The sequence below is a fragment of the Alosa pseudoharengus genome, unplaced genomic scaffold (genome assembly GCF_046254945.1).
Source record: "Alosa pseudoharengus isolate Yale_2024_CS ecotype anadromous, Long Island Sound unplaced genomic scaffold, YU_APseudo_1.1 YU_APseudo_1.1_scf_3, whole genome shotgun sequence".
NCBI classification, from domain to species: Eukaryota; Metazoa; Chordata; class Actinopteri; order Clupeiformes; family Clupeidae; genus Alosa; species Alosa pseudoharengus.
In genome coordinates this window covers 16,913,536-16,927,842 of record NW_027468718.1, presented here as the reverse complement: position 1 = coordinate 16,927,842, position 14,307 = coordinate 16,913,536, and the positions used below count along the sequence as shown (strand labels likewise).

Below are 14,307 nucleotides of genomic sequence, written 5' to 3'. Positions count from 1 at the left end.
ACAAATAGCAGTGCCGGTTCCTTTCCATAAATTCCTCCGCATCACTCCATTATGTTAGTCTTAGGTTTCATTTAGGGGCTGATTTGAAATTAAAATACCCTCTTTGGCTTCCTGTCAATGTTTTCCATTTAACATAATTTATGCGCCCAACTGTTATCTGATATATGAAGGGCCTAAAATGCGATGCACATATTTTTCGAGGCAGCCTCAGATGTCTCTTCCTCCACCTCATGCCGATGGCCCGGGTTCAAAGAGGGGCTGCGCTGGCGAAAAGAAATCTCCTGACAAATCTCTGAGGCGGGTGTAATCTGTGTTAGCTGCTCGCGATCCTGGGAAATGATATTAGGTAGAGTGTGTGTGTGTGTGTGTGTGTGTGTGTGTGTGAACTCTCCGAGGTCGGACAGAGAGAACAGGAGGGCCGGAAGGACGCGATGAGTGAGTGGGCCGCTGCGTGTGTGTGTGCATGCATGTGTTCAGGTGCACCTCATTTATTGAATTCTGCAAAAGAGGAAATGTGTGTGTGTGCAATGCATGCATGGACACCTAATTCATTTCACTGTGTGTGTCTGTGTGTGAATTTGTTTGTGTGTAGACAGTAAATCTTCAATGGCACGTTTGTGTGTATGTGTGTGTTCTCTGTACACTGAACTCTGCCACGAGGCCATATAGACCGCGAGAGTGAGGGAGAGCCGTGACATAAACAGCAGGACTGTGTGTGTGTGTGTGTGTGTGTGTGTGTGTGTGTGTCCTCCGTTCCACTGAGCGGAGTGGCCGTGGTGTGGACTTGAGCGCTTCGGAGCAACAAGGCCCGGCCTCGCTGCCAAAACCCACAAACAGGGATCTGAGGCGTTGACCCAGAAAACAGATCCCTGGTCGAGTGAGATCGCCCAGCCAAGAGGGCCTGCCAAGACCGGCTGCCCATCAAAGCTAGAGTGTGTGAGTGTGTGTGTGTAGGTGTGTGTGTGTGTGCGTGTAGGTGCTTATGTGCACAGTGTCAGGTGTCTTGACATTGTCATGAAGTGTGTGTGTGTGTGTGTGTGTGTGTGTGTGTGTGTGTGTATGTGTTTGTGTGTATACATGCATACAGTTGTGTGTTCAGATCCTGTCGGGCTAAAGTTGAAGGAGAATTCAGAGGTCTGTGTGGTCTCAGCTGTGTGGAGATGGACAGATGAGAGGGAGAGAGAGAGGGGGGGTTAGCATGTGTGAGAGGGAGAAAGAGAGTTTGTGAGGAGAGAGGGAGAGAGGGGGGGGGGGGGTTAGCATGTGTGAGAGGGAGAGAGAGTGTTTGTGAGGAGAGATGGAGAGAAAGAGTGGGGGGGGTAGCATATGTGAGAGGGAGAGAACTGAATAGCCATCATCACTCTGTGCCATGTCAGCAAAAGTCCTATCAGTGGATTTAGCATAGCCTACCCATGCGCTTTCATTTGACAAGCACAGGAGATCCCCGATACATGGAAGTGATGATGGTCTTTGTGCCCAATTACTGTATGTATATAATTCACAACATTAAACAGCGCAGACAGGGGTTGAGGGTGGTAGATGAGGCTTACTGACCCCACTCATCCCATCCCGTCCCCACAGCTGTCAGCTGTGCAGGAGTGATCTCACCGTAACGCGAGACCCAAAGCCCCAGAGCGGCATTTCCCAGTCACTCTGTCTCGTTCTGTCTGTCGAGGGAGAGAGATCTCACCAGTTTTACCCTGCGGAGCTCACGATACGACCCCTCGCGTGCTGAAGCTCCACGAGATGACGCTAGGCGCGTATCGCGTAAGCTTCTCCCCGGAGCATTTGTTGCGGGCTAAGAGAGATGAAACGACTTGTCTTCCTCGGATCGTTGTCAATGTTACTCCTACACACGCGCACAACAATGATGCATTCTCATTTTCCACCGACGCAAGAGATGCTTGGTTAAGATGGAGACAGAAGGAAGGCCAAAGGGTGGTTGGGTGGAAGTCGATGCGTAGTTCTTCTGATGGACACACGGAGGGGGTCTGGTGGAGTCCTTAGTGCTGTGTGAAATAGTGAAGTCTTTGTTGGAGAACATGGGCCTTGTGTTGGTGGGGGGCCGGGGGGGGGGGTATTGGGCGGTATGGGGTATGGGGTATGGGGGGGTATTCCCTGGGTTGAGTGCTCTTCTCACAGCAGGTTATGTTCATTCAGCCATCCTTCCGAGCTTGACAGAACAAAGACTGAATGTATGTGTGTGTATGTGTGTGTGTGTATCTGTGTGTGTTTGTTTCTGAATATTTTATGGCCATTTCTGTTTCTGTATGTTCCAGAAGATCTTCTGAGTTTGTTCTTTCAACAGTTCTGTCCCATCAAAAGTTCTGGCCCCTTTGAAATGTTCTTTGTGCTTTTTTTTTTATCAGATAATCGTCGATGGTTAATCTTGGGCATGGTGAATCAAAGACTTGGTAAATTCCTACTGTTCCTCAGCAGGTGGTTCGAAGCTTACATGCCTACTTTCTCTAGTGGTGCTTGGTATTCTTTTTTTCTTTACAGCAGAGTGATGCAAGTAAATGTCAGGTCTGCTATGTCACACCTACGCATGCTTGCAGACGGGCCCCAGTCTGGAGGCCATTTGAGCTTCATTGCTAAGATGAGGAAAGGGCATTGCTTCCAGTCATTTCCCCTCAAACTGTACCAGTAAAATAGGCTGACGTTGATACATTTTTTTTTTTTTTAGGGGGGGGGGGGGGGGGTGTACTGGCTTATTCATCATGACAAAAAGAAAACTTTCCTCCGAAAGATTATCTCTTTCTTGTTGTTGTTTATGGAGAAGGTGCAGGAGTTTGCCATGGTCTTTTAATCAACTCTGCCCCTGTGGCACCAAAGATATTATTGATACCACCAAAATTGTGGGGCTTTGATACGAGAGGTTCCATTGCGCTTTGTAAGCCAGGTTTGCCACACACTGCATTCAATTCTATGCCTGAATATGTAACCTGGCACAAGGTGGTGTTGAGGCCCTTCTGTTTAAGACTGTGGCATGTCCGAGAGAGACGAAGAGAGGGAGAGGAAGAGAGACCTGGGGAGAGTAGGCAAAGGCAGAAGACAAGAAATGAGAAGGAGAGAAGTCAAGAAGCCAAGTGATAGAAAGACAGTTCTCGCTCTATAATGTACATTTTTTTAGGGGGGCAACCAACCCTTGCAGAGCACACTCAAGTGTGTGAGCCTCAAGTGTGTTAGAGCGCTAGCAAGAGGGGGAAGAGACAGAAGAGAGAGAAAGGAAGAGAAAAACATGGGAGAAGTGCGCATAGGGAGGCCAGGCGATGGAAGGACAAGCGCAGAGGATGCCTCTTCATCCAGCTCTACCAGATAATGCGCCTTCTTTAAGCGCAACCAAGCCTGGCAGAGCAGCAGGTCTCTGAGGACTGGAACAGGCATCATCCTCTGCTCTCAGCCTCTCAGCATCCGCTTGACATCTCTGCTCCTGTACACCCATGAAGGAGGAAACACGGAGACCAGTGGGCTTGACTTGTAAGAGAATGAGGGAGAGAGAGAGACAGAGAGAGAGAGAGGCAGAGTGCAACAGAGAGAGAGAGAAAGACAGAGGAAAAGAGGAAGAGAGAGAGAGGAATGATCAAAACAGAGGGAGAGAGAGACCAAAAGAGAAAGAGAGAGAGGGAGCGATTAAAAGAGAGGAAGAGGGAGAGAGACTAAACAGGCAGGGAGAGAGAGGGAGAGAGTGAAAGAGTAAGATCCTGTCAATCAGGCGTAAGGTGAATGATGTGAACTGAGGTTACGGTCTGTGAGATTTCCAACGTAGGAAGGAGGCCAGTTCTTGGTGTCCGTGACACGCCATAAATCAAGCTGCCGCCCAAGCATCACAGCTTCCCTCTTACACTCCACTCTGCACATTCCTGCTCCCCTCCAATCCAAACACTGTGGCCTGCCCCAAAGTGACCCCAAAGAAGCCATCAGTCACCACTGCAAGCGATCATGAGGGGTAATAGAGGGAGAATCCAAACACTGAATTATTGAAGGGGGGAAGTGGGGGGTTGGAAGGTGGAAAGCTGTGTTCAGGCGAAGGCTGCTCTGTGTTTAGAGAAAAGAGAGAGAGAGAAAGGGAATGAGAGCAGTGAAAGGTGGGTGATATGGTTTTTGGAAGCGGAGAAACTCCTCGGATTCTCCCAGCGCACCGCTGGGATGCGGAGCTGTAAATGGGGCTGATTGTTTGAGCGCGAGCCCCGTGGCCCCGGTGGTCAGGAGGATGGCTCGTGGTCCTCAGGCAGCAAATGTGTACCGGAGGGCTTGAAGGGAGGGGGGGAGGGGGTGGTGGAGTGATCACAGACAGACTGACAGACACACACACACACACACACACACACACACACACACACACACACACACACACACACACACACACACACACACACACACCACGGCCACCGTCGCCTCCCAGTGCTGGTGGTTCAGGGCAGGCAAACGTATCAGAAATCGCTGAGGCCTGGAGAACATAGCGCACCTTCTCCCGCTCCTCATTATCGAGTTACGGCCGCCTGTTTGCCTTGGCACCGCCACTGGCCCACACAGCCACCAGCTACGTGGGCTTCGGAACGCAGCGCTAACGCCCGCCAGCCCGCCCGCACGCCCGCTCTCTCCCTCTCCCTCCTCCTCCTCCTCCTCCTCCTCCTCCTCCCTGCTCACTCTCTTGCTCGCTCTCTTTCTCTCAAACAATAAAAAAAAAGGCAACGTTCACCCTTTCCTGTTCAACAGAAAAAGGAAAAAGGAAAAGTAAATCGGAGTGCTTGAGAGGAAGAAGCAGTGTTGAGGGCAGAGCTGCGTTGTGCTGTGCCAGTATCCAGAGAGAATGGCACCTTTGGCCATGTTGGCATTTGCCATGTGCAACTGTGAAGAACCAAGAACACCATTTTTCGGCTCACCAGTCTTGACCGCAGCCCACCCCCCCCTTTCCTCCTCCAAAGCACGTGTCGCTTGTCACTGCCTGTCCGTGGGATGCCGTTCTTTAGAATTTCACACCTACGGGCACCACAATGCCCGAGCCTGCAGATAACTATGCCTTGCTTCGAAACGCATGGCACGGTGTCTCAGCAGGTTCTTCAAAAGAAAAGAGAGAGAGAGAGAGAGGGGAGAGGGAAAAAAAGGAGAAAAGAGATGAGTCATGCCTCTATAGAAACAGCGGTGGCAGTGACTGCAACCCCTCTCATTCCTGAGCGGCCCACAATCTGAAGCCGCACAGCTCGCTGTAATGGCCTTAATGAACGCCGAGATAAATCACCAGCGCCAGCAAGATATCTCGAAGCAATTGAGGATAATTATGATATTCTCCACAGCGCTTGTTTATTTTTAGTCACTTTTAATGATATCGGGTAGGGAGGCTTGGGGGATGACATATTCAAATCCATTACATTTACGATAAAACACTCCCTAGCCTCTTCATTTTCCATGACGGCTGCAAAGGCTTTTTTCCTCTGTTGAAGTGTTTCACTTGGCTTCCCCTCTCACTTCGTATACACATATATAGATACAAGTACACAACATACAGCCATGTACATTCTGACCCTTTCTCGGGCGAGCAAGCACACCGGCCACGCAAGGCGGACATCATATCTCTTATGTGAGATCTGACCAAAACACCTGTGTTGTATAATCGTAACATTGAACCCACTTCTCCTGGCATCCCGCACAGCGGGAGTCCAGGCATTCTGAAGCTCTCAAGACATGAAGGAGACAGCCCCCTTTTTTCTTTCTTTCAATCTTTCCTTCCTTCCTTCCGTCCATCCCTCCTTTCCTTTAACAAAGGTCAATATTTCCAGACATGAAAGTCCATTGTTTTCTCTCTCACTCTTTCTATCTCCGCCTTTTTTTGTCTTTCTTTCGTGCTGGAGCGTTTTGTGGACATGCTGTCACGACTCGGTGTCAGACTTTAATGATTGGCTTGATGGGTGGATATCAAAAGGCGGACTGGGAGCCGGACACATCTTTCCCGGGTGCCCAGTTGGATGCCTGGGCAATTGGGGGGAAGGGGGGAAGGGGGGGGGGGGGTAGGCGCCTTTGAAGCAACTTGTTGGCTTTGCTGTCTGTTAATGTAAAACATCTCTGTTTCATTTCATTTTATGTTATATATTTCAAAGTGTTTTACTCATGCACAGAGGATTTTTTCCCCTCTCAGCTCCACCTGAGCCCATGAGGGTTAATTCATGTTAGTTTAATCGCGGACATGCCGAGGACGTGTAGACTCTCTGACACGTAGTATAGAGACTTTATCTGTTATTCCACCCTCAACTTAACTTAAAACTGCATTTGACATGAGCAAGAAGCAAAGGGAGATATTATTAAACATGCAGGTTTCTGTTCAGCAAAAGGCACATGGAGATGAATAGAGGAACCCCTGTGTGTTATCAGCTGTCAGCTCTATGCCACAGACACTGAACCGACATCTTCCAGCTACTACTGACACTCTCCCAAACAAATCCCAGAGATCTGGAGGACATGTACGCAGGGTGATTTCACAGGAGAGTGTACAAATCGCATGTATATGCAGCATAGACATGCATTTGGCCTGAAGCAGGTTTATGTATGTTGAGTTATAGCTCCATAAAGTTCCAGCCAGTTCACATTACTGTCAACCCAGACCGATTCCTTCACAGGATGTGTGTGTGTGTGTGTGTGTGTGTGTGTGTGTGTGTGTGTGTGTGTGTGTGTGTGTGTGTGTGTGTGTGTGTGTGTGTGTGTGTGTGTGTGTGTGTGTGTGTGTATCCTGCTAGTAATTTGAAGACTGTGAGGATGAGTTAGGAATCCACCCCTCTTGCCTTTGAATAGATGTTGGATGTTAAGTTTTTTGGAGGGGTGCGGTGTGTGTGTGTGTGTGTGTTGGGGGGGTGCCATAGGCGAGAGCTGGGCCCCCACCATGCTGCTCTTTGGTCTGGTGCTAGACGGGGTGTGGTGGCCGAGGGGAAGCCCTCCCAAGTGGCTGTGTGTGTGTGGGGAGGATGACCCCAGCCTAAGGTGGCTCTTTCTTCATCTTTCATTAACCTCTGTTCTTCATTATCCTCCTTCGTTCCTTTCAAGAGCACCCGTTCTCTCTCTCTTTCTCTCTCTTTCTCTCTCTCTCTCTCTCTCTCTCTCTCTCCCCTGCACGCTTTCTTCTCCCCACTAATTAACGCCAGGCACCAGCTATGTCTTTCTCTTCTCTTTATTTCTCTTCTCTTTATTGCTCTCTCTCCACCTCTCTCTGTCTCTCTCTGTCTCCCTCTTTCTTTCTCTTTGTCACTCTCCGTCTCTTCATTTTTTACTATCCTCCAGCGTTTTTCACTTCTTCGTCGCTTTGCCTTTTTATTTTGTGTTCCTTTTATCTTTTATCATACTTTGTTTTTGGGTTTTCTTGTGCTCTCTCTCTATCTCTCTCTCTCTCTCTCTCTCTCTCTCTCTCTCTCTCTCTCTCTCTCTCTCTCTCACCCTCTTCCCCTCTCTCCCTCTTTTTTCTTCTCTCCACCTTTGATCTGACCTGACAAGTCTTAAGCTACTGTTTCCTCCTGCCACTTAACTCAGACCACATTTCCTCCTGAGCGCTTACTCCAGATCTATCTATCTATCTCTCTCTCTCTCTCTCTCTCTCTCTCTGTTCCTTTCATTCCTTCCTCCTTCCTTTAACTTGTCCCTTAATCCTTTCCTTTTCTTTTCTCCCCCGTTTCTACTCTTTCCGGCTCCTCGCCGACTCTGAATCCTTCCTTCTTTGTCCTTCTCTCTTTTCTTTCCCCCCTTCATTTACCTGTATGTCTCTATCTCAATTTATTTCCTAATATCTCTCTCTCTCTCTCTCTCTCTCTCTCTTCTCTCTCCTCTAATGCTTTGTCCATCTATCTCTACTTATCACTCCCATGTGCTCTCTCTCTCTCTCTCTCTCTCTCTCTCACCCTCTCTGTCTGTGGACACATCTGTTTTGAATGCGCTGCCGTGTGCTTGTGTCACCATTAGGCACTGGACAAGGACGCTTACTTTGATTTTTTTTACCCCCTCTCTTCTTGACTCCACCCACTTCCTGTCTACTCTCCACATAACAATGCCCATGTTTACATGCTATGGGCTCTTGTGTGTCACCTAATGCGTGCATGTGCGTGTGTGTGTGTTTGTGTTTCTGTTTCTAAAAGGGGATTGTGTGTATGTGTGTGTGAGAGAGAGAGAGGGAGTGAGATAGAGAGTGAGAGTGTTTGTGTGTGTGATACAGAGAAAGAGAGAGAGTGTCTGTGTGTGTGATACAGAGAAAGAGAGAGAGAGTGTCTGTGTGTGTGATACACTATCTGTGTATGTGATAGCAGTGCTTGTTCCTTCTTTAGGGGATGTGGGGATTCTTTTTTACAGTTTGAGTGCATTTGTTCCAGTGCAGATGATCCTGCTCACAAGACCTTGCTTTACACTCTAATCCCAGGGCACCAGACACACACACACACATACACACACACACACACACACACACACACACACACACACACACACACACACACAAACATACACAATCTCTCTCTCTCATACACACACACACTCAAACACCTCTATATATACACACACACACACACGCACACACACACACACACAAACATACACAATCTCTCTCTCTCACTCACACACACACTCAAACACCTCTATATATATACACACACACACACACGCACACACACTAATGCACACCAAAGGAAATACATTTACACACAGACTGTTTGTTTTTGTTCTGTGTGTGTGTGTGTGTATGTGTGTGTGTGTGTGTGTGTGTGTGTGTGTGTGTGTGTGTGTGTGTGTGTGTGTGTGTGTGTGTGTGTGTGTGTGTGTGTGTGTGTGTGTGTGTGTGTGTGTGAAATGTTTGCCTCTGTGTAAGGAATATTTTGTTTCATTTTGTCTGGCCAACAATTATCTACAGTGCAGTGTTTTTCAATTCAGTAATCACACAAGTAAACAGCAGAGCCAGCACTTGTCTAGTCCCAACTATTCTATGTTGTTTGGGAGCCATTCAAGCCTTAGATAGGTTTTGTATTACATAATTCTCTTTTAAAATTCAGGCCACTGGTAATTCAGTATTTTAGTAGTGAAATGAAAAAAAAATCATCTGTGGGTCTTTTGTGGGTTGTGAATTGTGCATTTTTCGGCCTTCCATTGTCCGAGCATTTAAAGGAAAAGCCCATTATTTCTCCCCGGATGACCCTCCAAATTGAGTTTGTGTGGAAGGGGAGGCACATCTATGCTCTATGGACTTGACAGCATGTGCGTCGACTCTGACCACTTACTTCCCCGCCGCCATTTCCAGCACATAGCTAGCAAATGATTCACAATCATGTGTCTATTTTTATTACTGCACCAAATACTTTTCATACATATCCCTCTCTTTCTTTCTATCTTTCTTTCTATCTATTTATATAATCTATCTATCTTTCTTTCCTTCTTTCTTTCTGTCTCTCCCCCTCTCCTGCAGTCTGAGGCGCGGGAGACCATCCCTAAGATGCTGGCGGAGCTGGACTTGGGCCGGACGGAGAAATGTGTGCGGGTCAACTCTGTGTCCAGCGGCCTGGCCGAGGACGACCTGCAGGTGATCCTGGGGGCCGAGGTGCTGCCCACCGCTCTCATGCTGCCCAAGGTGGAGGACACCACAGAGGTGCAGTGGGTGAGTGGCCCTGACCTCATCACCCACAAGACTGGACCTCAGGCAGTTTGTTTTTTATGCCTGGGACTGTGAAAAGAGTGACAGGAAGCAAGTGAGAGAGAGAGAGAGAAATGGGGTGGGATCAGGAAATGACCCGAGTTGGACTCTAACCCAAGTCCCTGTGGGTTTGTGGTAGAGATGCGTGGTTGGCAGTTACAGCTGCAGACTCCGCGGATAAACTGCGGATTGGGCAGATGACGTGACGAAAAATAATATTTTAATTAAATTCGGTTGGGTGGCGGTTGAACCAATCAAATGAAAAAAAGAAAAATAGTCTGAAAACTTTGCCCATTAAGAAGATGTGTAAGGCAAGCAGGCAAGTTTGGGGGTTCTTATGGACAATTAAAAATGTGAACATGTACGTTTCACTGTTGTGAGGTAGACTTTCAGTTAATTTCGGAATTAATAGAGTCGGCGTTTCTTTAATATCGAGGCTCCATAGTTTGTTTCTTGTATGATTGTTAGGCCTGCTGGTATAAAATGAATTGCACCTTCTGCCTGAAAACGCCGCGCTCTCTTCTCATGCAGTCAAAATTAACGGGAGTCTTCAGAACAGGCTCGTCTTAGTCGTCACCCTGACATGACTGTTTGTAGAGTTAATTAGCCTATAATGTGAATGACTTGTTATTTTATTTGGGCTTTCTTTCTTTTTTGCAAAAAAATAAAGTGCAATAAGCATTCATTAGTAGGCTAAATAGCAGCACGTTGAAATTATGTGCTAAATTGCGTTTTTTATTACAATGATAAAATTGTACAGTAGCCTAGTCAGGTAAGGTCAGGTTTGCCGATATGCATTTTATTTAGGCTATTTATTTATTTTTGCCCCGTGCGCCAATTGGAGACGGAGTTCACTGCTGCACATTCTGGGGATACAACATAGCCAATAGGCTATACTAGGGACTTTAGCCTTTAAATATCTTTGCGGCATTGGACCAGTCTCCTTTCTAGAACAGGCAAGAGCTTTCTAGCCTCATGGCGGACGGGTGCGGTTTTGAAAATGGATCAAAAAAATGATGATGAGTTTTGTGATGCGGATGAATAATAGCCTAGCCTATCCGCGCATCTCTAGTATGTGGACCTAAATGTGGTGTAGCCAGTTGCGGCACAGCACCCCCCCTACAAGTCAAGATGTTGATAAGTTCCCAGCCAAATGCCAAACACAGAATTCAGGCAACTCTTTTCACCAGATAGATGAATATTTTTTTCTCAAAGTTTTGAAAGTAGCATCTTTTTTGTGAGCATGTGATATGTCAGGCTGTTTAAAGCAGTGCCTTCAACAGGCTTCATTGATAGAACATTTTGGAGCCCTAGAGAACTCTGAGGAACAAATCATTCCTGTTTGTGGAACCTACTAGGAGCCTTTTTGTTCATGAAATTAGGATTCAGTGGTACAGTAGACGTATTTCCATGTTTTTGTATTACTGCTCAGGGATCCCCCTTCCCATTCCATCCACACTCCCGGCCTTTCATCACGTCCCATGACCATACCCTGGGAACTGGGATTCAGACATCTCACATTTACAACTTTCAAGCTACCACAGTCTGATGAAAAGAGAGATGATATATTGCTCTCTCTCTCTTTCTCTATCATTCTCTCTCTTTCTTTTTGTGTGTGTGTGTTTTCTATTTCAGTCACTTTGCTGTGTGTCAATTTTACACATACACACACACACACACACACACACACACACACACACACACACACACACACACACACACACACACACACACACACATACACGCACACACAGTGTGTTCAATATGACAGTGGCTATTTGGCCGTGGAACACATAGCAAATGTAATGGGTTGCACATGAAGAGCCAAATCGATCAAACTGGTATATTTACATGTTAAGCATTGAAATGAAATGAGGTCATGGTCGTTTATTAACACCAGACATTCAGGTCACATGGAAAAAGGCTGCTGCCTGGACAACAGAAAAAAACGTGTAACCTCTGATGTGTGTGTGTGTGTGTGTGTGGATGACACGATGACTAGGACCGTCCCTCTGTTCTGACAAGAATTACTAGCCAGTGTGAAAATCAATCAGGGCCGTTTAATTGCCCTGTGTCCCACGGTATTATCATGGCCTTCTGGCCTGTCACTCTGAGAGCCGCATGGCCAACACACAGCAGAGCCATGGCATGGCCTTCCAGTAGAAGCTCCAGCAAAAAAATAAAAAATAAAATAAAAAGTGAGAAACACTAAAAATACCCGTGACATTTTCTCTCTCCCTCCTCCTCTCTCTCCCTCCCTCTCCATCCTCTTTCTCTCTCTCTCTTTCCCTCTCTCTTTCTCTCTCTCTCTCTCTCTCTCTCTCTTTTTTTTCCAACCTCACCATCTGTACAGAGCACAGCAGTCTCCATGTATAAAGTCATGAAGTAAGGGGAAACCACAGGTCTCTTCAAAGCAATAATAACAAACTTTTCCATTTCCCTGTAAAACGGGAATTGATCCCTGTTGCCGTGCCCAGGGAGAAGCAGAGTGTTTTTCTTGGCGTCCGCTCAAGAAAGTGATGACATTTTGAAATTGGCCTTAGAAGTCAGACTTGTCTGAAAATAAGAACACTCTCGGCCCGGCCTGACGCGACGCGGCGCAGTATGACCCGTGCCCAATGTGGGCATTCGCCAGAGCTAGGCCTCACGGGGTGAAGAAGGGGAAAAAATGCTATAGGAACATGACATATTACCAACCGTCACGTATGTCCAACCTCTTACGTGTATGTGTCACTTAACCCATTTACTCCTAAAATGCCTGCTAAAAACGCCTATAGAATCCTATGGCATTCTAGACTAAATAACCTTATTTCCTGAGGGTTTTCTGAAAACATACTAAAAATTGTCAACATCTACCAAAATTTAATATCTAAGCCTCTGTAGCACCTAGAAACATGAAATAAAAAGCATGCTGCGCTACGCAGCATCCAGCGGGAGGGTCAATGTTGCGCTACGCAGCATCCAGCGGGAGGGTCAATGTTGCGTCATGCAGCATCCAGCGCAAATGGGTTAATATGCATTTCTATGACCAAGACGGCGCATTCCTAAAGAAACGCAAGCACCCACACCATACGTTTATCTAAATTAGCTATGTACCAAAAATTACATTTTATCGTGACTCGAAGAGCTGTAAACAGTGTTGTAAGGCTGCGTGTACAAATCCGCTTGGAGCTCCAGTGGAATTTTGAATTGCTGACGAGAATTCTCGGGCTAACCGTTGATGTGCTGTGAGAAAGGTTGGGAATAAGCACCCACCAGCCCAGCACTAAACTCCGAGCGTGGTAAACAAAATCTGATATTTCAGGCAGTAAAAGCCCCGGTAAAAACCAAACTAGATTTTGTTCAAATCTACACACCTATGGCTACTGAGTCCCTTTTCTGGTTTGTTTTGGATGAACTAGAGTGGTGGACACCAAAATTTTGACGATTGGTCCTGTCTCGACTTTTCTGACTCGTTTTGAATCGCCTTTGACTGCTCAGAGTGGCTGCCAACAGGCATACTGTAGGCTACTCAAACATGTCCTAAAACAACCCTTAACGTTCATTTTCAAAACGGTCCTAAAACAACCCTTAACGTTCATTTTCAAAACTGTGCAACTCACCGAGTTGTCTTGTCTCGACCTTTCTGACTCGTTTTGAATCGCCTTTGACTGCTCAGAGTGGCTGCCAACAGGCATACTGTAGGCTACTCAAACATGTCCTAAAACAACCCTTAACGTTCATTTTCAAAACTGTGCAACTCACCGAGAGTCCAGGCCCCCTCTGCTACCAGTCTCCATCAAGAGGGTCAATGTGGAAGTAGTCAAGACTTACAAATACCTGGGGTGGCATGGTCAGCAAACACTGATGCATTTTACAGAAAGGGGCAGAGCCAGCTCTATTTTCTGAAGAAGCTGGGGTGAGCCTGTCATTGCCAATGTTCTCTTCTGTGCTGTGGTGTAGCACAGAAGAGAACATTAAGAAGAGGGATGCCAGGCGACTGGACAGGCTGGTGAGCGACTCCTATTACTGACAGGCTCAACGGACACACTGAGGAAGTCTTTTGTTCCCTAGCACATACAGCTGTTGACCTCCCCACAGAAGTGGAAGGGGGAGACTATTGGGCATGAGACTGCCTCTCTTTGCTTCCACCATACCATGCCAACTTACACTCAGCCCTCCATCTACTAGCTATATTAACCTCTATGCACAAACTTTTTTTGGCCTTAGTGTTTGCTTTTATTTGTTTATTCTTTTGTTACATTTTATTTACAGATTATGCTGTATTAACAAGAATGGGCCTTCCCAACATTCAGAGGTCCGATAAATCTCTTTATCACCCGGAGAGAAGAAATACTCTTTTCTGATTGGCTGGCGGGATGGCTTATAATTCTGAATAACGGGACACCTATGAAGTTGATCTGGTAAAAAAAAGTTTAATCGCCGTTCCATATCAATGCTTATGAATGGTAACTATAACAACCATAGTAGGACGACGGTTGAGCCTGGAGGCAGGCTTCGCAACAATGTAATCAACTGTAAACAAGCTAACTGTCCATGCTATCGCTATTATAGGGCCAACGAAAGTTGTACAACAAGCTGAACTAGTGGGCTTCTTTTTAAACGGAACCGCGTGTTTCCTTTGCGTGCTATAAAGGCATGGCTTTACAGTGGCA

General features: G+C 46.8%; 1 protein-coding gene across 1 annotated transcript in view; it reads left to right on the top strand.

Moving 5' to 3' along the window:
* Positions 1–14,307, top strand: part of clybl (citrate lyase beta like) — a 77,260-nt gene that overhangs the window by 44,154 nt on the left and 18,799 nt on the right. The window contains exon 3 of the mRNA XM_076262545.1: positions 9,428–9,616. Within this exon, the coding sequence (XP_076118660.1) occupies positions 9,428–9,616 (189 nt within the window). The remainder of the gene's footprint in view (positions 1–9,427; positions 9,617–14,307) is intronic.